Source organism: Pristis pectinata, chromosome 1 (genome assembly GCF_009764475.1).
Source record: "Pristis pectinata isolate sPriPec2 chromosome 1, sPriPec2.1.pri, whole genome shotgun sequence".
NCBI lineage: Eukaryota > Metazoa > Chordata > Chondrichthyes > Rhinopristiformes > Pristidae > Pristis > Pristis pectinata.
Genome location: NC_067405.1, coordinates 97,162,864 through 97,186,138, shown reverse-complemented (window position 1 = coordinate 97,186,138; position 23,275 = coordinate 97,162,864). Strand labels below are relative to the sequence as shown.

General features: G+C 40.9%; 1 protein-coding gene across 2 annotated transcripts in view; it reads right to left on the bottom strand.

The window, feature by feature from the left end:
- LOC127573061 (alpha-(1,6)-fucosyltransferase) overlaps positions 1-23,275 on the bottom strand; it is a 592,121-nt gene that overhangs the window by 5,074 nt on the left and 563,772 nt on the right. For both annotated transcript variants that reach the window (XM_052020880.1, XM_052020871.1), the window contains 2 exons: positions 19,392-19,568; positions 12,910-13,060 (listed from right to left, as the gene is read on the bottom strand). In XM_052020880.1, the coding sequence (XP_051876840.1) occupies positions 12,910-13,060; positions 19,392-19,568 (328 nt within the window). The remainder of the gene's footprint in view (positions 1-12,909; positions 13,061-19,391; positions 19,569-23,275) is intronic.

Sequence of the window (23,275 nt, the reverse complement as noted above, 5' to 3'; positions counted from 1 at the left end):
CCTCTCCTAATATTAACAGTGGTGTTTGGCGCTATAACAAATTTGCCTTCAAATTTGCAAATTTGCCCTTTTCAATGCAGTTCAAAAGGATAAATCAATTTGATGATTCACTGTTGGATTTCCATATCCTGTGTATAAGCTCTGATTACTTTCTTATATTGCTTGAGGTGCTCGGTAGGAAAATCAAATAAAAATTTTTCCACCCACAAGTTTCAGGAATCTTCCTCTGGGAAACTGCAGCCATTTCAATTGAAATGAGAAATGGGGCATAATTGACTTGACTGATTTAAAAACCATTGTATTTGTCAGAACTGCCATCAGCAGAATTTGGAACCTGCCATTAAAGTAAATATGAAAACAAACATAAACTCTTCGTCAGGGTGGAGCCGTGCTTGAGAATATTCATTCACCTGAGACTAGTTAAGTGAGCAGAAAGCATTGATGGAAGAGATTCTGCGAAGTTTGAAAGAAACTTCAAAGCATTACGGAGGATAGATATCATTAATCACAAGAACACTGATGTTACTTATTTACTTATACAGCATGGTAACATATTACCTGCCGCAGTTTCAGATCATATTATCTGCTGCAGTTTCAGATTTGATAGTGAGAAGTTTTAAATCCCGAAAATCTGAGGCAGAGGATGAACAGAGGCAAAGAATTGATTAAAAAGGTAGAATGGGGGAGGATCAGGGTGGGGGGAAGAACAGCTTTGCGCAATGTGACAAATTATTTCCCAGGATGGCAAATAAAATATATCAACTTGAGGGAAGGAGGAATGAACTTTGGTTGTTCACGCTCTCATCTCTTTGTACCATTGCACTCATTTTATTGCCCTCATTATTCATCATTGTGTTCCCAAAACCTGGCATTTGCTGAGACATGAAGTGCCCAATTTTGGAAAGAGGTGAAAGATGTTATCTTTGCTTTCAAGGTAAAACTCTTAGATTTTGACTTCTTTAAACAGTTGAAGCTAGCGTGCAGAGGAAATCTCCACTCTCTTTCCCAAGTTCCTAAAATAAAACGGTTGACTCACTTATTGAAATGTGGAATTGGCTTTGGGGCTCATGCAGTTCAAGAAGAAAGTTAAGCTGTGTGTTCAGTGCTGATGGAATACTTCCTTGTAATTAGTACAGCGATTATTTGGGCTTTGATGAGAGCAGCCACATGGGTTACTTGTATCCTTTGTGATGACTGTCAGTAAATAAAACCTCAAAGCTCAAACTTTTCTCTGCCCTTCAGAGTGCTGCTCTATTATTAAAATAATTAGAGGCAAGCCAAAATGGTTTTAAAGCTGTAATCTTACTGTGGGTTTGAGATGCTGCTTAAAGACTTAATACAAATGTCATTCCAAGGAACTGAAATCACAAAAGCATCAAATTCCTTGCACAGGCCATTCTGCCCACCACACTAAACTGGTTCTTTGTGTACACCAAAACTAATCCCTTTTCTAAATCCCAGCCACACTCCATCACAGCCCCGTAAATTCTGTTTCATCTGCCCTTGCCTTGAAAGATGCAAGCCTCAATTTCTCAGTGGCAAAGCGTGCTGCATAATAAATCTCTCCTAACATCCCATCTCACTTTAGTGACTCTTTATACCAATGTCCTCTCATCACTGACTCTGCAACTGAATAGTTGCAGCCTTTCCTTATTCTCAATCATAAAAGCCTCTATTACATTTCCCTCAGCCATCTCTGCTGCGGTTGTGACGACTGCCAGCACCTTATTTAAGGTCCCAGGATTCTAGCTGTTGAGCACATCAATTCTGCTTGAACTTAATTCAAAGTGATTGCATTATTTCTATGATTTTCATTTGCAAGGGAGGTCACAGGTAGCCATTGAAGTAGTGTTGTGCCCACAACAGTTAGAGCAGACTGCACACGTGCAGACTCAGAGCAAAACCGTAACAAAATAGGCACCAGTAGAACAGCACTGTGGGGAGCCCAGAGTCAGCTCGCTTGTTGCAGAATGACAGTTTGATGAGTGAGTTGGAGGATGACAAAGTGCCATATGACAGTCAGGTAATGGCAAGGTGTGAACCTGGAGGGAGCACTTTTGCTTCTGGCCCCATAATGAAGAAAGCACTAAACACCAGAGGTCTTTTCCGAGATCATTATTTTAACTCTCAAGGTTCATGCTGTACGAAGCTGGCACTTCCGGACTATTTTCTCAAGGGCTTTAGGTTCCTCATTTGCCTCTGCAGTGTACCCTAGATGCCAATCAAAGAGCCCAATCCCATGGCTGATATTCATCTCTGGTGTGGAATGAGCATGAGCAAGCGAACTCTGATACTCAACACCTAGGAGGCCATTTTAGGCCTGTGAAATGGACAAAGCACCATTGAAATTCAGGGTTGGTCTCGAGTTTTTTTGTGGCAGACAAGTCATGAATTTAATCTCCTGGAGTCAATTATGAAGTGAGCTTCTCTGAATAAATTTGAGTAAGAAATTCTCAATGTTACATTGTTGCAATTAGCGAGGTTATTGTTTCAATTTACTGACCATCAGCTATTTGTCACAAAGGAAAGATAGAGTTGATGGTATTTACATTTTAATGCATCATGGAATGAAAGGGCTAACAACAGTGTGGCACACTGAAAACACATTAATTGTCCGGAGCAGATTATCTCAATGGGAACAGCACAAGTTGGGTATTTTTATCACTCTTTGGCTCCAACTGATTTACCATCAAATTTAAGGATAGAGAGGGAACAGCACAGTACATTGAAGTGAGGTCAAAACAGATGGAAAGAGTGAAATAACAAAAGACTTCATTGAGAGATAGCAAATGGCAAAGTGAAAAACTTAAGAATAATTTATGATTTACGAATCTCCATTTACAATGTGTGAGTCCCTGCAGTTTCAAACACTTGTTTCCTGGAGCTCAATGTTTAGTGCCATTAAAGGAGCAGTACAAGGCTCCTTGTGCTGTGAAGTATGAGCTCTAACATTCCAATCCCTTCTCACAGCACAAATCAGCTGAATGTGAGCTTTTACTTTTGCATGACTAGAGGTAAGAAGATGTAAATACTCCAACAATCTGCAGCAAATTCCTTGCTCTTCGAGTATTTCTTCATCACCACCAATTTTTGGCTTATTTTACTCATTTCAACAGCCTGCACAATAAGCACACTTATTCTGCCGGCAAGTTCCGACCCTTTGTTTTCAGAAGCCAGTTTCAGGTCAGATGTGCCCATTTCTAGAACATTAAATTGAACTCCATGATTGAATCTATTTTATTGCAAACCTCAAATTTTACTTGTCCTGGTATCATTGCGATCCAGCTAATTATGTAACATGGATTCGTTGTATTCACAAACAATGACATGGCTCACCTCTAACCATTCCAGCTTTGATTAATTTTCTTCCAATCTTCAGTTCCCTCACTTCTCAATGAGCAAGTCTGCAGGCAATCTCCACCTAACACGCTGACCTGTTGCAGAGTTCTGGTTGATTACTGACCATTCCTCCCCAAGCCCTTCCTGGGGAGTATTTAGCCTCCTCTCTCCAATGGCCCCTCCTCCCAGAGTCAGGGGAATGTGGGCGTAAGCCAGTGCCCAATGTCTCTCTCTGCAACAGCCAAATGCACCAATCAACCCACCCTGCAATTTCATATGAGAAATTCCATCCACATTAGAAAATAATCAGACTGGAGCTTATTGTCATGAATGACAATCTCCACATGAAAACTGAAAGTAAGAGAGAACTTATTAATTCAGCTGTATGGAGTACACTTCTTGAAAGGAACAATTAAAGTTTCATTTTTTTTCTTAGACTGGACAGTAATTTCAGCAGCCAAGTCCTTTCTATTTTGAATTTTTTTTGCACAAATCAACCCCAGATATAGTGTGGCAAACTTGCACAGAATGACATAGGATGTACAGCACAGAAACAGGCCATTCAGACCATACTGATGCTTCACTTGAGCCAATTTCTGCCTTTCCTCATCTGAAACCGTCAGCTTAACCCTCTATTCTCTTGTCCCTCATTTGCTTGTCCTTCCGCCCCTTAATCCATCTATTACATTTGCTTCGACCACCTGCTTTGGTAGCGGGTTCCAGATTCTCACCACCATTTGGCTAAGTATGTTTATTTTAAATTCCTTATTGAATTTCTTGGTGAGCACCTTACATTGACAACCTCTAGTTGTACACTTCCCTGTAAGTGGAAGCATTCCCTCTGCACCAAAACCATTCAGAACTTTAAAGATATCCAAGTTACTCCTCAGTCTTGGTTTCTCAGAAAACAGACCCAATCTGATACATATACCTGTGAAACTCTGGTATGAGTTTTATAATTTTCTGCTGCACTCTGTCCAGTACCACAGTATATTTTGCATAACATTGTGACCAAGATTATGTGCATTTTGCTTAAGTATGGTTTAACAAAAATTCAATGTCGGCTTGACATAACTTCCTTACTTTGAATTATAGTCCTTTAGTAATGAAGCCTATTTTTCTTTGTTTTTGCTTTTTCTATGGCTTTGCTAACTGGTGGAACAACTTGCAGTGATTGGTATATTTGTACTCCGAGATTCCTGTGCTATTCTATCATTCCCTGACCTTCAAAGTAATAAATGACCCCTCTCCTACCAAAATATATCACCTCACATTTATCTGTGTTGAACTTCCATTTGCAAATTATTTGCCTAATTTGCAAGTTTATTAATGTCCTCCTGTAACTTGCTGCAGATTTCCTCAGTATTGACTATTTTCCCCATGGCCCGCAGTTTACTAGGGCACTGTCTATCTTCCTCCTTCAATACAGGTATTACATTAGCTACCAGCTAGTCTTCTGGCACCATACCCTTTTCTAACTAATTATAACAATTACAGGCAATTATTGCCTCTGCTCTCCATTCCTTAGATTCTTTGAAAATGTGTGGATGCAATCCATTCGGACCATAGGTTTTATTCTCTTTGTGTTTGATTAGTTCATTTAATACATCCTCCTATTTTAAATGCATACAGTTCAATGCTAATCTCATCATCTAATGTCAAATGTACATTCCGTTGCTTTGTTGCACCTCCCCCCAAAAGTATTACCTCACACTTCTCTGGATTAAATTTCATTTGCTACTTTTCTGCCTAGTTGATCAGACCAGCTACATTCTTGTGAAGTTGAAAGCTTTCTTCCTCCCTGTTAATCACAAGGTCCACTTCTGTACATCTGCAAGCATCTTTATCATGCCCCTACGCCTAGGTCTAAACCAATAATGTGTACCACAAAATTAAGGATCTGAGCAATGAATCCTTGAGGAACTCAGTGGTAACAGGTCCAAAAACATCAGTCAACTATTACCCTCTGCTTCCTACCATGGAGCTGCTTTTCAATCCTTTTTCCACTCTCTCTTTTATCCCATGAACATTTACCTTTTTTGATTATATTGCCATGCAGAACTTTGTTAAAAACGGTACGGTAGCGTAGCGGTTAGCGCAACGCTATTACAGCGCCAGTGATCGGGGTTCAATTCCTGTCGCTGTCTGTAAGGAGTTTGTGCGTTCTCCCGTGTCCGTGTGGGTTTCCTCCGGGTGCTCCGGTTTCCTCCCACATTCTAAAGACGTACGGGTAGGTTAATTTGGGGGTTTAAAATGGGCAGCGTGGACTCGTTGGGCCGGAAGGGCCTGTTACCACCTCCTTGTAAACTCTTCAAAAATGTAATTGTTAGTCAAACATGGCCTTCCTTTGACATATCCATGCTGACTCCTCTTGATTAATCTGTGTCTTTTTTAATGAAAGTTTATACTGTGTTTCAGAATTGATTATATTGATTTGCTCAGCACTGAAGTTAAACTAACTGGTCAGTATTTATGTGGTGCTGTCTTCCTCCCATTTAAAACAACAGTACAACATTAGCAGTTGTCCAATGCTCCAGCACCACTCCTGCAGCCAGGAGTGATGGGAAAAATTATGGTCAGGGCCTCTACAATGTCCTCCCTTGCTACTTATAATGGTGCATGGTAAACTTCCATGTGGTCTGGCAAATTTATCCACTTTAAGAGATGTTAAACTCTTAATACTTCCTCTTAGTATGGTCACCCTATCCAATATTTCATACATAGGGTCATACAGCATGGAAACAGGCCCTTCAGCCCAACTGGTCCATGCTGACTATGTTGCCCAACGAGCTAGTTCCATCTGCCCATGTTTGGCCCACAGCCCACTAAACCTCTCCTATCCATTAACTTCTCTAGATGGCTTTTAAATGTCGCTAATGTGCCTGCCTCAAAAACTATTTCTGGCAGCTCATTCCAAATACGCACCACCCTTTACATGAAGAAGCTGCCCCTGATGTCCCTTTTAAATCTCTCATCGCTGATCTTAAACCTATGCCCTCTCATTTTTAGCACCCCCTCACTGGGTAAAAGACTGTGATTTCACCCTGTCTATGCCCCTCAGATCTTGTATACCTCTATCAGGTCACCCCTCAATCTTTTACGTTCCAAGGAATAAAGTCCTAGTCTACACAACCTCTCTTTGTGACTCAGACCCCCAAGTCCAGGCAACATCCTGGTAAATCTTTTCTGCACTCTTTCTAGTTTCATAACATCTTTCCTATAACAGGGTGACCAAAACTGTACATGATAATCCAAGTGTGGTCTCACCAACGTCTTGTATAACTGTAACATAACTTTCTAATTCCTATATTCAGTGCCCTGACTAATGAAGACCAGCATGCCAAATGCCTTCTTCACCACTCTATCTACCTGTTACGCCGCTTTCAGTGAACTGTGCACTTGCACTCCTGGGTCCCTCTGTTCCATACTACTCCCCAGGACCCTCCCATTCATTGTACAAGTCCTACCCTGGTTTGATCTTCCAAAATGTAATGCCTCGCATTTATCTGGATTAAAAGCCATTTGCCAATCCTCAGCCCACATATCAAGCTGATCAAGATCCCCCTGTAATTTTTCATAACCATCTACACTCTCTACAACACCACCTATTTTAATATCACCTGCAAACTTACGAACCATGCCTTGTACATTCACATACAAATTGTTTATATAAATTGCAAACCACAAAGATCCCAGCACTGACACCTGTGGCACACCACCAGACACAGGTCTCCATTCCAAGAAACAACCCTCGAATATCGCCCTCTACTTCTTACCACTGAACCAATTATGAATCTAATCTGTTATATCCCCCTAGATCACATGCGATCTAACCTTCCAGACTAGCCTGCCATGAGGGACTTTGTCAAAGGCCTTGCTAAAGTCCATATAGACAACATCCACTGCCCTCCCCTCATCTACTCTCTTGCTCACCTCCTCGAAGAACTCCAAGAGAGTCACAACTTCCCACTATCTTCTATAAAAACATAAATTACAAATTGAATTTTCAATCCTCATAAAAAGATAAACTTTTACAATTTTGCATAGGTATATACTTGTTCAAAGTTGGAATAATAGATGTATATCAAAACTTAAGTCATCTGATAGAATTCAGGAAAAATAATCCTCAAACATTCGCTGGCAATAGATTCAAACTACTTCACCTAATGATAAGTGACTGACAAATCCACTTAAGTTGCTTTTTTACAAATTAAATGATTTTTTATTAGCAAGCTTGCTGTCTTCCTCACCCAATTTGTTTCTGCATTTAAATGTAGATTGTGGAAATAGCAAATTTAATCATACCCACAGTTTATTTGGTAATGTTATACCAATGATTACCAAGAATAGAATGATATTTTTGGTATAATTATGCTGTGATTGGAATGGAGCGTTTAAACTTTGGAACTTCATGGACAAAGTGAAGTAGTTCTACATCATAAAAGTCCTGTGATATTAGGATTGTCATGCTTACTTAATTGGCAAGTGTATTCACAAAGCAGTGGAAAGATTTTTTAGATATTAAGAAAATAATTGGTATGGGTCCAGTGCAGAAAAGTAGGGATAAGGTAAAAGATTAGCAATGATCTCATTTAATGATGGAGCTGGCATGAGGGGTCAAATGGTCTACTTCTGCTTCCAGTTCTTATCTTCATAAATTGAATATTTTTGTCGCACTGTTTGTCTTTGTTTATCTTTGCACCATTGCCAACTGTACCCTCTGTTACCCATTCACCCATCAAAAAAATTATGAAATTGTTCATGAACAAGTGTGCAAGAGCAGAAGCAATGATAACTAACTTATTATAATGCAGGAGGCCATTCAGCCAGTCTAGACCATGCCAGCCCTTAGCAATTTTATTAGCCCCAATCCCCTCCTTACTTTCCTGTATATCCGCAATTTATTTTCTCCCATATGTGCCCATCAACTTCCTTTTGATTATTTTTGCCAGTTCTCAACACTGAGGGGTAACTTACGGCAGCCAGTTAGCCTACCCAGTGGGAGCATGCCTGTGAGGTCACTGCTGCCCCATTATCTCCACCCAGAAAAAGGAGTTAAATCATAACTTGCGTGGATTTAGATGGGAGCACTCCCAGTTTATGGCAGCTGCTGCCATTTTACTGCAAAGCAATCAGAGAAGGGCATCAGTGCTTAAAAGTACATTTCCCATGGCAACAAACAAAATGGTTGCAGTGGAGGAGAGAGAGGCCGGAGACAGCATCAATGTTTTCCGAAGGTGACACTGAAATGCAAGTGGATGATGTGCATGCCAGGAGGGAAAACCCATGGGTGAAAGAGCAATACCGGAAAAAAATATCATGAGACCTCTTGCACTACAAAATACTGCTTTTAATATTGATATACACACACAGGGACACACCCTGCCCTATACTTATCTACTTCCCCACCTCCTGTATCTGCTATAGAAAGTTGCTACCTAGTACCCCCAACATATATTAAACATTTAAGGCACAAGAAAAATATTTTTTTTCAAATCTACCACAGAGTTGGAAACTGCCAGGAAGAGGAGGGAGACTACCACACTGGGAGCAGGCCCTCTCAGACATACTGAGACACCCAAAGAGCCCTTTACCAATTTAAACACTTTAGAAGGTCTGTGGGCAGTCTTCAATAAATCCTGTAGCTGCCTTGTAAGGTGCTCTATTTAAAGTGTCCCTTTAAATGACCTCAAAATGTAGAACACAACAAGTTGTGCTGCTTGTTGTTCGGAATGACAAAGGGCAATTGTTTTCTGAACCTCCAATTTAGCTGGAACTGTGCTTTGCATGAGGACTTGTTGTATGTCTGATGCTGGGAAAATATAGGACAAGGTAGCATGGTTACGTTAATTATGGATCAGGCACCAGCACTATAGATCCACATTGGGACAATTTCCTTTTACTAATATACACATCCCACCATTGCTTCATAAATAAAATAGTGACTTTGTGGACAAAACCCTTTAAAAGCCTCTCCAAAATATCAAAGCTGCTGCAATATCTGCTGATTGGAGCTACTTTGGAATCAAGCTGTCTAAACATATCCTCAGGGTCGACATTGAAGCACTTTGTCCTGAGATTATGATGACATAACATTTTGTCTTTCCTTTGTTTCCTTTATTCAAAACAAGATGCAAATTAAATCACCTAAAGCAATAGTCTATGTCAGCAGTATTCTACCAAACTATTAATGCACAATCTGTAAGGGCATGATGTTTGTTAATTAAATTGAATTGGTTGAAATAGTTTTGAGAATTTCCATAGTGTTAATTCAAATTAAATTCAGTTTCCAAAAATGGAAAATACAAAATGCAGGCCCCAAGCTTAATGTTTCAGGGCAGTTGCAGTTTCAGCTTCCCTGGGTCACAGTTAAAACAGGACTCCTTATCCTACTGATGTCCATCGAGCGCGACCTCTACATGTAATGATTGGTTGAGGGCGTGAGGTGATTGTCACCTGGCACTATTCATAATCTAAGGGTAGACCACAGACATCTCTGCCTGTCAGGCATCAGGAAACCATGATGTCCCACAGAAAAAGGCCAACTAAACCATCACGCTGCCTGCTCCTTTCAAAGAGCTTTCCAATCAGTCCCACTTGCGTTTCTTCCCACCCACCCTTCAACTTTTTCTTCTTCAGTAATGAGATGAAAAGGGAATCAAGAGGAAGTGAAGCTGCTACTTACAGGTTTGCTTTCCAACACCACACAAACTGTGATAACAAGGCATGTTGTTCACATCTCCCTTACAAGGAAATCAAACATTTTCGAAGACATCCTTTGTCGACACAAGTGTCTTATGTTTTATAAAGCACCTTCTAGAGTACTTATTTCATTCTCAATTATTACCTCAGACCTGGCAGGAATATTAGCACCATATATCCATCCCTTAAGGTAGCAGTGCTTTTAAAGAATTAAATGTGCACATTTAAAGATTTCTTCATATGAGAATTGGCATAAAAGTATCTTGAAGAGTCGCAAACTTCATGCTCTAATGAGTTCAATGCAGTGTTACCGATAGTAAATAACTATTCTGCAGCATTTCCCCTTGAGTCTTTATTAATTCACTCACTTTTCCAGAATTTCATTTAATCGCCTGCCTTAAATTTCTAATTTAAGAAACTTCAAATGTGATTAAAGACTGCTACGGTTCTTCTCTTCGCAAGATCATCAAAAGACTTGTATTGCATGTATCTGCACGAACTATGAATAAATTATCAGCATCAAGGCACTGTTAGATTACTTAAATGCAACTCTGAATACTTTCCAGAAGCATCTATTATAGTTTTGGGTTCCCTTGTGCGTCATATTCAGTAGTCAGATGGCAAAATCTGACAACACAGTGCGGCCTTTATGATCAAACATCTATTTGATTTCCTGGCCTTTAAGAGTTTGTGGGACTGGGAATATGCAATTATCCTGCTTGCCAGTGGACTTGGGCTATACTCTCATGTTCATTTTCAATAAGATGCTAATATCTACAACATAAATTTGATGGGCCAACACACATAGCCAATTCACGCCAAAAAGCTTTGGACAATCAAAAGAGCAGAAAACAAGTATGATTTATAATGTGAGGTTTATATGAGCTTTTGCAAGACCTTCTATAGTTAGTCAAGGCTCTTGGAACAAAACAGTGAAAACTAACAATCCAGATTTCTCAGTTCTTTGATAATCGAACATCGGCTCTTGTTTTATCCTTGATTAAGGAATGTCATTCATTGCTTACAAACTGAATAGTTAGAGAGCTTTAAGTGTTAACCACCTTCAGAAACCTGTAACAACAGAGGCATCAGTGATTAGATCCAAGGACATAATAAACAGGAGAAGTGGGCCATCAGTCCCTTGAACCTACTCTATCATTCAACAGGATCACAAATGATCTTATTATTGACTTCAACTCCATTTTCCTGCCTGAACCCGATAATCCTTGATTCTTCTTTCAACTTAGAATCTATCACAGCCTTGAATTCTGCTTCTGTAGTTCTCCAGGGTAGATCAAAGCCCTGAGAGAGGAAATTCTTGCCCATCTTGGTTGTAAGTGGGCATCCCCCTTATCCCGAGTCCTGGTTCTTGATCCTCCAACTCGAAGGAATATCCCTACAGCAGTCACCCAGTTATAGCTCTTCAGATCCTTTAAAAAGGATAATTTCTCATTCTCTAAACTCCAATGACCACAGGCCCATTCTACTCAATCTTTCCTCTTTACCCCATCATCCAGGAATCAGTGAAGTAAATCTTCTCTGCACTACCTCCAAAACTGAACACAGTATTGTATATTTCATGGTTTTACTGCACAGAATGAAGTTGTGCTGTGTAGATTGCAGTAATTAACAATCGCAATGACTCCCACCTTTCACTGCTGGATAGCCATCCCTGGAGTAAATTAATTTTCACTTACAAAGCTTGCTGCCAGTTACACTACAGTAACCAGATTTAATCATAAGCAATTGCAGGTTCAGAAGTACTATTTGCAAAATCATAATTAACTACCTCTAAATGGCTGTCATAAAGTGTTTCCTTGGGTGACCTTGCCATCAATGATAAGCACAGGTGATCTGTTAACTATCACGCAAGCTCCTGGTTGACAGGACAAACATAATTAGGGTGCTTGTTTAAATCATGTCACCAGTGGTATATACTTCCAGGAAAACTTAGTACATATATTAATATACTTTAAAATACATAGCACAAGAGCATCAGAGCATTGGATAGGAGTGCAAGCAGAGAATTGGTCAAAACTGCTTGATCATACGGAACTCCCACAAGGAGCACGCCACAAGAACTTGACATTTCCAAATGCGGCCAAACAAAAAAGTGCTGGCATTTTTTTAAAAATACTGAAGTTATCCCCTTTTAATTTACTTTGTGACAATTGTTTGGCAGTTGTCAGAGTATGTCCCATTTTTGTGGTATCATACAAACCTGTCCAAACATAGGAAAATAACTCGCTTGAGTAAACAGGTTCTAACATCATATCTGATCCACACACGTATGTGCAGCCTCATGACCAGGGGATTGCAACAGGGCGTACACTCAAAACCACCCCAGTCCCTCCCAATGATAGAACCTGGAACAGCACAGGAACAGGCCCTTCTGCACATGGTGCCTGTGCTGACCATGATGCCAATTTGATCTAATCCCATCTGCCTGCAATTGGTCTATATTCCTCCATTCCCTGTCTGTTCATGAGCCTGTCTAAATTCCTCTTAAACGTTTCTATCATAATCATAAAGCACCTTAAAGATATGTGCATTTAAGGGTATATGTATAATCTGTCTGTTTAAAGTGTGCTTCCAAAAGTGACCACATCTTGTACAAAACCCTGATCATGACAAGACATTTCTTATTCCAGGGAGATCCGAATGAGATCTTTCAAGTAGACTGCTCATGCAAAGTAAAGCATAATTTGTAAGAAGTTTCTCCTGTTCCTTTGATCTCTGGCTAGCTTTATTCTCTTTCTTTGTTGAAATTATTTAATATGAAGAGTATCGGCCGCGCGGAGAGATCACCAGCTGTGATAATGCTCATTGCCTGGTGTTTCTATTAGATATTTTATTTAGCTGTCATACCTGGGATGAGAAGGTACAGACCAAAAAGTCTGCCTGAGACAGAAAGTGAATGTCTAGAATGACACCTCGCAGTGAATTCTCTGTGTATCGGTTATGAAGTCCAGCTGAAAATGAGATGGAGTTATCACTGATGAATTCATAATCTGGGTATCTGCAGGTTAGAAAAACAAATTAGAAAAGCAGGTTTTCACAATCCTCTCACAACAATTCACAATCCCAAGTGAAGAAAGTACTTCATGACATTCAGTAAGTATGTATCTTAGATTATTCTGCAACAGCTATCTTTTCCTTCCAAATTTATTACATCTTCCCCCCAATCATGTAACTCCAACCATGGACCTGCTTGCTCAGCTCAACAGTTACTGCACATGGGATGACATCTTCTGATCCTTCTTGTTACATTTTAGCAAAAGCAGCTCTCAAGAGTACTTCCAGAACAACTTAACAACCTTAAAGAAACTGCAGTTCACTGAAGCACCAAAAAATTAAAGGTCACAAAGGCAGGATGATAAAATATGTACTCCCATTATGAAATGCATAAATGCACATTCAGCTGTGGGTCTTCGACAGGCACTGTTGGCATTATGTTGGTGGGTTCAGTGGGATTTAAAACCAATAACAGAGCAGAGCAAGGTTAACAAAAAATGCAGCTGATTGAACAAAAAAGACAGCCAAAGAGAGAGTGTAACTTGAAGTCAGCAAAGGTTATTGTATAAAATCATTACCAGCTGCTCCACAATCTCTAATTCTTATCTAGAATGTATATTGTTATATTGTTAGCACCTGGGAATATGATAGATTGGAATTAAGAGTGGACAATTTGATTGAAAATCACAATCAAGTTAAATCCTTCTATGAAGTTGAATGACCACAATTACTTGTACAACATCAGTCCCGATATTTCAATTTGACCATTTAGTTTGTGGTTTGAATTTAAATCATTATCATTAACACTTTTTTAAAGCATTTCCAAGTCTTGAATTGATGTTTTCAACAAACTGTGTAAATGTTATGTTTAGGTTCCTGGGGAAGAAGGTGACCGATAAAATATTCCAACAACTGACAAGCATTTGTGTGTATAAAATCTACATGGCCAAGTCCATGCCAGCAAGACCCGAACAACATTCACACATGGACTATTTATGCCACACAAGTGTCAGACAATGATTTTTCCCCAAAAAAGGAGAGAATTTAACCACCTATGCTTCACATTCAATAGTAGCACCATTTTCTCCTCTTCCACATCTTGCCGGTCACCATTAACCTGAAACTTAACCAACCTATATCACCTCAGAGGACATGGCTACCAAGCAAAAGAGAACACCATCCCCAGTAGGTTTCCTTCTGTATTGCATACTATCCTGACTTGGAAAGATATTATTATTATTATTTCATTGATGCTGTGTTTAAATATTTGAACTCCATATCCAATAGCTCCTTCTTGGATTGCAGAAGTTCAAAGCAGTGGTTGTTCACCACCATGACTTTGAACTGGATGTGCAATCAAATCCTGCCAATTATGCCTATATCCCATAGTAAAAATGTTGATATTATAGAGTTATGGCAAAATTGAGACACAAGACTGCAGGTGCTGGAATCTGGAGCAAAAAGAAGCAAAACATTTGTGCCCTTGGTTTGGTCAGCCATCTTGCTGAGCTGCATACGCCATTTTGAAATGTCAGTGGGCATTTGTTTCCACTCGTAAATAGGCAGAGAAGTAAACTATTAAATGTTTCGTCCTCTTCGTTCTTTTATCAGCAATAATAACTGCACTTTAAAGCTAATTAATTGCTTGTAACTCCACTTTCCAATTTATGACATGTCAAAGCACCTTACAAGGCAATCTTTTTCTATTTTAAATGGTAACTTCCATAGGATTCTCTGTATCAATGAGAATACCTATTTTGATGAATAACATTAATAACTTCCAATTATATGGAAGAAAAACTCTACAGCATTGTTCCTGTACATTTCACTCTCCAAGTTGATGCTAGTCAAGACTTAATAAGTACCTCATTATCAATGGTAAGAATTAAAGTGAAAATGCCTTTGCCAAGTTTTATTATCTAGGATCCACTGTTCAATATTCACTAATTTGGCATCATATTGATGGGCAAAAGGAAACAGCCAATGGAAAACTGAAATCATACACTGCAAGAGCAGGTTTTATTCTGAGGTGACATTTAGTTGCGAGAGCAATGTGGAGCAGGTTTTCTTTTACATCAAATAATATTACTAATCTAGCATATTCGTCATAAAATATTACAGAGAACATTTTCCACTCCTGACACCGTAATAAACAAAAATTTCCCGTGAAACAAAAGTTTAAAATAATTATAGGGATAATGAAACAGCTTGACACAATCCAGAGAGTGGATTTTGGCCTCTGATCATTGTCCATTGACGGCAGAGTCGTCCCTTGGAAGTTCAAGAGCCAGACCTTATTTGGGTGCAAAGTATTGCAGAACATAGAACAGTACAACACAGGAACAGGCCCTTTGGCCCACAATGTCTGTGCTGACAATGATGCCACTTTAAACTAATCCCACCTGCCTGCACATGGTCTACGTCCCTCCATTCCCTGCCTGTTCATGAGCCTCTCAAAATGCCTCTTAAATGTTGTTATTGTATCTGCTTCCACACCTCCCCTGGCAATGTGTTCCAGGTACCTACCACCCTCTATGGAAAAACAAACCTGCCTCACAAATCTCCTTTAAATGTTCCCTCTCTCACCTTAAAACAATATCCTTTAGTATTTGAAATTTCCACCATGGGGAAAAAGACTCTGACTATCTTCCTTATCTATGCCTCTCATAATTTTATAACTTCTATAGGTCATTCCACAACCTCTGACGCTCCAGAGAAAACAATCCAAAGTTTGTCCAATAGCTTATACACTCTAATCCAGGCAGCATCCTGGTGAACTGTTCTGCAACCTCTGCAAAGCTTCCATGTCCTTCCTCTAATGCAGCAACCAGAACTACACACATGACTTCAATTGTGGCCTAACCAAAACTTTATACAGCTACAACATGACTCGCCAACTTTTATACTCAATGCCCTGACCAATGAAGGCAAATACACTCACTGTACATCTTCTTTACCAACCTATCTACTTGTGTTGCCGCTTTCAGGGAACTGTGGACTTGCACCTCAAAATCCTTCTATACATCAATGCTCCCAAGGGTCCTGCATTTAATGCATGCTTTCCTCTTGTGTTTGACCTCCCAAGGTGCAACACCTCATACTAGTATGGATTAAATTCCATCTGCCATTTCTCTGCCCACATTTCCAAGTGGTCTGTGCCTAGCTGTATCCTTTGGCAATCTTCCTCACTGTCATCTACAAACGTACTAATCAGCCCACCTACATTTTCATCCAAATCATTCATGTACATCACAAAGAAGAGGTCCCAGCACTGGTCCTTGTGGAACTCCACTGGTCACAGACCTCCAGTCAGAGAAACACCCCTCCACCGCTACCCTTTGTCTTCTATGGCCAAGCCAACTTTTAATCCAATCTACCAAGTTACCATGCATCCCACGTGCCTTAATGTTCTATATCATCAGCTGCGGCCCAGGGTACAGGAATCCTGCCTATGTGTCAGCAAGTAAAAGGTTTATGTCGCACTCACAGTGATTTGAGCAAAAAATTTAGTTAGATACTTCAAAGGTGCTGTCCTTTGGATGAGATTTCAAACTGTCATGTCTGCATTCTTTAGTTGAACTCGAAGAGTTTAAACAGTACTAGTTTGAAGACTGCCATGTGTATTCTCCCTGGTGTTGGGACAATAATTATCCTTCAACCATCATTACCAAACAAAACCCAGAGGTTATCCTGTCATTATTGGTATGTTGCTTATGGAACCTCGGTGAGTGCAAATTGGTTTTCCAATATGCTATCTTCCAACAAAAATGTAAGAAAGTGTTTCATGCAGAGGGGTTATAAAAATGTAGATATTGAGGGCTTTGGGGAACTGGCACTGAAGAGGAATTAAGGCCAGCCTGGATCAGCCATGAACATACTGAATGGTGGGACAGGCTTGAGGGCCAGGTGGCCTACTCCTGTTCCTTTTTTGTTGTGTGTGTTCTTGTGTCTTGTGTGTGTTCTTCCCTTGGCAGATGTTAAACTGGTGTCCCACAGCAGCTCATCCCAAGGTCTGCAGAGTTGTTGGCAGGGGGTGGGGGGGGGGGGGGTGGAGTGGTGGGGAGTGAGGGGATGAAGCAAAGCAGCAAGACCAGGCCACCAGCAACCCACACTCTGCTCCTCCAGCCCCAGATCCCACAGCAATAGCACTAACCTTGTCCTTTCCAAGCCCTTGCTGGCTCTAATTCCAAAAAAATTGCTTGGAAGTTTGTCCAGGCTTCACCTAAGATGGCAACCGAGATCCCATGTAAGGCACAGGACTGACATTTGCACTTGAAGGGAAATTCAGAGAGCCCAGCCAACCCCACAGCAGCAGATCCTGGAACAGGGGTGTGGCTAAAGCTGTCAATGCCTACCAGCTTTTCTCAGCTGACACCACCCTGTCATCTTCAAGTGGTAGGGAACCCTCTGCAACCCCAGATGTCTCACATGCAAATATTGTATTTACTGTATGCAGCACAATTCACTATCTTTAACACACTATGCATCCTCCAATGTAATACATGCGATATCATTGAAGGTAACACTGCTTCAAGTTTTAATCACTTGCAATAATTGACTGAAGTTTTTTTTATTAAAACTGTTTTGAGTTTCCTGCAAACATCTCTGATGCAGTGTCTCCGCAGATTCTCTCCACCTCCACTTTCATCCCCTATCACTTGCTCTCAGGCTTTTCGGCTCTTCACCTCAATTCTCAAAAGGAGCAAAGACAGACCTGGAGCTGTTGGGTGGTGTGGGCACAGGGGCACCTTGTGTAGAGATAATGGGGTTGGATCTTGGGGATCCAACTTGCCGTCTGCCTTTATTTTCACTCCCTCTTTTCCAAATGCAGAGGGTTGAATTACCTGGACTCCCACAGCCAGGAGGCCAAATGGGAGAGGCGAGTCGGCCTCAGGCAGTGTACCACTGAGGCCCCACCTTTGGAACACCACCTATAAAGGCTATTCTTAAATGGACATTTGGAAACTATACAACTAGATTGAACTAATCTGTATGAAAATTAAACATAATTATAGACACTTAACTACTATTTTAATGTTTTTAATTACTTGTTGAATGTTGCTGGGTCTTCAGGAGTTGAGTTACAGGGAAAGATTGAGCATGTTAGGACTTTATTCCTTGGAGCGGAGAAGAATGAGGGGAGATATGATAGAGGTTTACCAAATGGTGAGGGGCATAGACAGAGTTAATACAAGTAGGCTCTTTCCACCTAGATTAGGAGAGATAAGTACGAGAGGACATGTCTTTAGGGTGAAAGGGGAAAGGTTTAGGGGGAACATTGGAGGGAACTTCTTCACTCAAAGAGTGGTGGGAGTGTGGAATGGGCTGCCATCTGATGTGGTAAATGCGGGCTCGCTCTTAACTTTTAAGAGTAAATTGGATAGATACATGGATGAGAGAGGTCTGGAGGGGTATAGGCTGGGGGCAGGTAAATGGGACTAGCAGAATAATGTTTCAGCACAGACTAGAAGGGCCGAATGGCCTGCTTTCTGTGCTGTAGTTTTCTATGGTTCTAAAATAAATTAAGTAATTCAAACACTTACCTGAACATATATTTTATCCCCCCCATAGGGTGAGCAACCCCAATTTTCTTTGGACCAGCTGTCCTGGGTGGAAAGCTGAGGGTGGGATGCATAATGCTCAATGAAGTGGAAGGGAAAGAGAGAAAATAATGCCTTTGTAATGACAAGTATCGGCATAGTAAAACTTACTAAAGGAAGTTGTGAGGTTGACTGGAAGCAAGGCACTTTGAGGCTCAATGGTGGAACCAGTTGGAGAGCAAGAAGGTGAGGTGCATCAGTATTTAGCCACCAGGTTGTTTCAGATTCAGGTGTTTTGGGCACGAGGCAATCTGAAATAAACTGAGCTGGAATGGCTGACAACCAGGGGTTCTCTGCAGAACCAGCAGCTGCCAGGCCACACAGTTTGGCTCATTACTTTTCATTATCATTTGAGTCATATGCTTAGGATAAAAGCAAAAAATTATTAACCTCCTGGTTTCTGCCAAATATAACAGAAGGATGCACAGACTACACTTTCAAAGTCACTGTTGCCATCAAGAAATAATTTTCTTGAAATCTAATTCTCTTTTTCAGACACACTTGAGACTGCAGGGATTTAAGATATTTTGACTCAAAATGCATTGCTTTGCAAGAACCCCACAACTTCCTTCAGTAAGTTTTAGTACGCCTGAATTGGCCATCATAAAAGCATTATTTTCTCTCTTTCCCTTCCACTCTATCCTATCCCACCCTCGCCCCTCCCCTCCCACCTCATCCAAGTTTCCAGCATGTCTGGAAATCGTCGTACAATATATAAAACTAGACCGTACTTACTTTGACTTAGCTTCCTGAAGTAAGTTAGGGTCATCTGTGGCAAGGTAAACTCGTTTTTTGTCAATCTCCATCTTGCGAGCAAGAAACTTGTAGTGTTCCTCTACATGTGCCATGTATTCCTCAATAGGGTGATAAGCTGCCTCGGTTCCGACTTTGTCTGTGCGTCGCACATGAACGCTGGTGCGAATAGAGAGAGGAGAGGATCAGTACTGTCCATCTGCAAGTTCAGTTCAGTCAAGTACATTCACAAACTGTTCAATCTGCACAGGTTGGATTTTAAGATTTTATAAATACTCAATAGATAATGAAATAAAAGTCCTCTGGGCATCCAGCAAATATTTTCCAACAGACAAATTATGAATTTATATGACCTCGAAGGAGAATTACGTTTTTAAAAATGTCGAACAAGTATTAATGACCATCATGAGGTAGCTACAACTAGCAGACCCCTTCAAATGTAAACATTGTTGTGTTTTGCAAAATATCAAAAGATATTTATTAACTGAGGTAGTTTAATAATGAAGACTCTACTTATTATATTAGCAGTATCAAAATCTGTACATCAAACCCAATAAACTTCATCACTTCTTAGTGGAGACAATGAAGATCTTACCAAGAAAATTAACTAGCTGGATGTGGAGATGTGCTCCAAGTGAAACCATTTGTTTTAGGAGAGAGTTTTAGGAGCTCAGAAAATCCTGAACAAAACATTACCTTAAATTTATTCATGAAAAAAACTGCTTAAATAGTGCACATACCACGGCATCATGTTAAACAGGAACTTTTTTGATTCAAAATTATTGAGCATTATGTGATTTATTCTGTTGAATGGAGATAAAGGCAGTTCATTCTGGTCCTGAACATAGATTGAAGCAAATGGGAACTGTTTTCCGGTCTCCATCCCTCTTTCCGGCCAAATTGGTTTTTACATCGAACAACTTCTGCTGAGCCCACTCATTTACTCAAACTTGGTAGGGCAACCCCAATAGGACTCACTTGTGCCGGTCTCTTGGTGAGATATGAAAAATTCTTTGTTCCAGTCCTACTCAGAATCCCTGGCTCTTTATCTTTAATGCTGACGGCTGTGGTAATGTCATTTCTTACTCTCCTTTTAGAATGTAAAATTTCATCAAGGTTCCACCTCGCCCTCACTTTCTCCAACTCTTCCCTTCCTTACCTCTGTTTCTCTATCTCTATTCTGGGTCAATGCTATCATCCGGAATCTACTGCAATCCCACTGGCTCTCACAACTATTTCCCAATCCTATTCCTATGAGGGATCTTCTCCATTCTCTAACTTTCTCTCTCCATGTACCAGCTAAGGATATGCACAGGAATTTAAAATTGATTATTGTTGGAGGAGGCTTTAAACGCTCATATTCTACACAGATGTACATGTGCAACATATTGTATGTACACATGGATGCACACATGCATGCTGAACATGTTTACTGATTATTTGGGGGAGTGTGTGTGATAAAAGGCATGTCCACCGTAGCATTCACTAACTCCATTTTCTGTTTTCTTCATGTGTCCCGTCAGTTAATTGTTCCCGTCCCCCTCCCTATCCGAGGCCTTCTCCTTTGATCTATTATCCCTCCCACTCTCCCACCCTATTTCTCTACCACTTAGAAATTCCTCCACCGCTCAAAATCTGTCATATCTCCAATATTTTAAAATTACGACGATTGGCCACTGATCTGAAACATTCTGATGGTGCGTGTCCTGATTTGCATTTCCAATGTTCTCTGCATTTGCTGGTTCTTCTGTTTACACTCAAAAACAAAATTGTAAATGTCAATGTTCAGTCATGTTTCCACTTTAATCTAGATGTGCTGCAAGTAGCACAGGCAAGGCAATTCTACAGGGCAGAATCCACTTTTGCAAGCAAGAGGTGACTGAGTGCAATAAACTCTGCACAGTTTACCCTGTCAAAGACTTTTCCTCATAGGTTTTAATTTCAGAGGATTAAAATAGGGTTGAGTCTTATCTGATGTTGTTTCCCTGGGAACATCAACTCCATATTCGACCACATCAGGTCAAATCCTGCTGGAATCTGCCCTGCTGAATAGCTCCAAGTTTTCCAGGAGCCTCCTGTTGTACTCTGGTCCATGTTTGGTTCATCTACTGAAAGTGTTATGGCTCTTAATCTTCTTTGCTCCCCTGCCCAGCTCCTTCATACACATTAATTCCACAGAATGACTCTTCACCCTCTGTGGTATCTCTCTACTCATTGGCCTGGATTTCACTGGATTGTTCCTCCCATTTTGCTGGCTCATCAAATCTACCAATGGAAATTGGTCTCTGTCAGCTTACGGTCACATCTGGCCGCTGATTCCACTGGACTGCCCCAAGCGCTGGTGCAATGACAAGCAAGCAGCTGCTCAATTCTCACATCCCCCATTTCCCACCCCCTGCCCTGGCTTCTCACAACCCATTGCAAAACTGGATCAAAAAACAAATTGCTGGAGGAACTCAGTGGGTTCTGCTTGGGGCTGAGACAGCAGTGGTGAGAGTAGAGGTCTGGGAACTGGAGGAAATGTGAGAGAGGGCTCCACCAACCACAGTAAAAGGGAAGCCACGTTTCCTGAAAAAGGTGGACATTTCACATGTCCCGGAATGGAAGGCCTCACTTTGGGAGTAGATGTGGTGGAGACAGAGAAACTAGGAGGAAGGAATGGCATCCTTAGAAGAGACAGGATGGGAAGAGGTGCTGCTGAGGTAGCTGTGGGAGGCAGTGGAATTTTTGCTTGTAGGTGCTCAAAAGTGTACTCCACACCATTGACAAATGGGCTACATCCCATAAAATAGATCTTTAACTACTTTATTTGATTTGCATAACAGTGGCCCTGTCGATCACCTAGTTACTGACATGCTTATTTGCTCATTTGGGCTGTTATTACAGACCTGAGCCCACGTGACTCCCTTCCCACCCACCCCTCCCCAGACCCTGGCACTTTCTCTCACCACCATCCAGGGACCTCAACAGCTCTTCCCAGTGCCAAGGCACTGAGGGAGGTGCCAAGGTGCAAGGGACCTAAACAGCTCTTCCAAGGCAGCGATTCACTTGCATCTCTTCCAACCTGGTCTACTGCATGCGGTGCTCACAATGTGGCCTCCTCTACATTGGAGAAACCAAACATAGACTAGGAGACCATTTTGTGGAGCACCCGCACGTTGTCCGCAATGGCCATCTCAGGCTGCATGTCATTTTAACTGACTTCCCACACCCACATTGACCTCCCTGTCCTCGGCCTTCTCCTTTACTGCAGGGAGGCCAAATGAAAATTGTAAGAACAACATCTCATATTCTGCTTGGGTAGATTATAACCCAAAGGTATGAACATTGAATTTTCCAATTTCAGTTCACCCACACCATCGGTGTTCTCCCTCACACACTCACCTGTGCAACCATGTTTTCTCTCTCTGTTCACCTTTGTCTCTCTTTGTTGCAAGGTGGCGCCGGACCATGGCAATTCATTGCAAGCTGCTCTCTGCAGATCCACTCATTACTTCGATTACAATCATTCTATTCTTAAATCTAAATTCTATGTCTCTAAGAATACCTCAATGCACTGTTGTAATAAATTGATCTGTATGATCGGTATGCAAGACATGTTTTTCACTGTACCTCTGTACATGTGACAATAATAAACCAATTTACCATACCCACTCCTTCTCCTCCCCCCAAACCTGGTTCCATCTGCTGAACATCCCTGCCCCCCTCATCTGGTTTCACATATCACTTACCAGCCTCTGTCTCACCCTCCCTTGTGCTTCTATATATTGGCAATCTTTCCTCTTTCCTCTTGGTTCTGATGCAGGGTCTCAACCCAAAACTTAAACGTACATCTTTTGCCTCAGATGCTGCTTGACCTGCTGAAT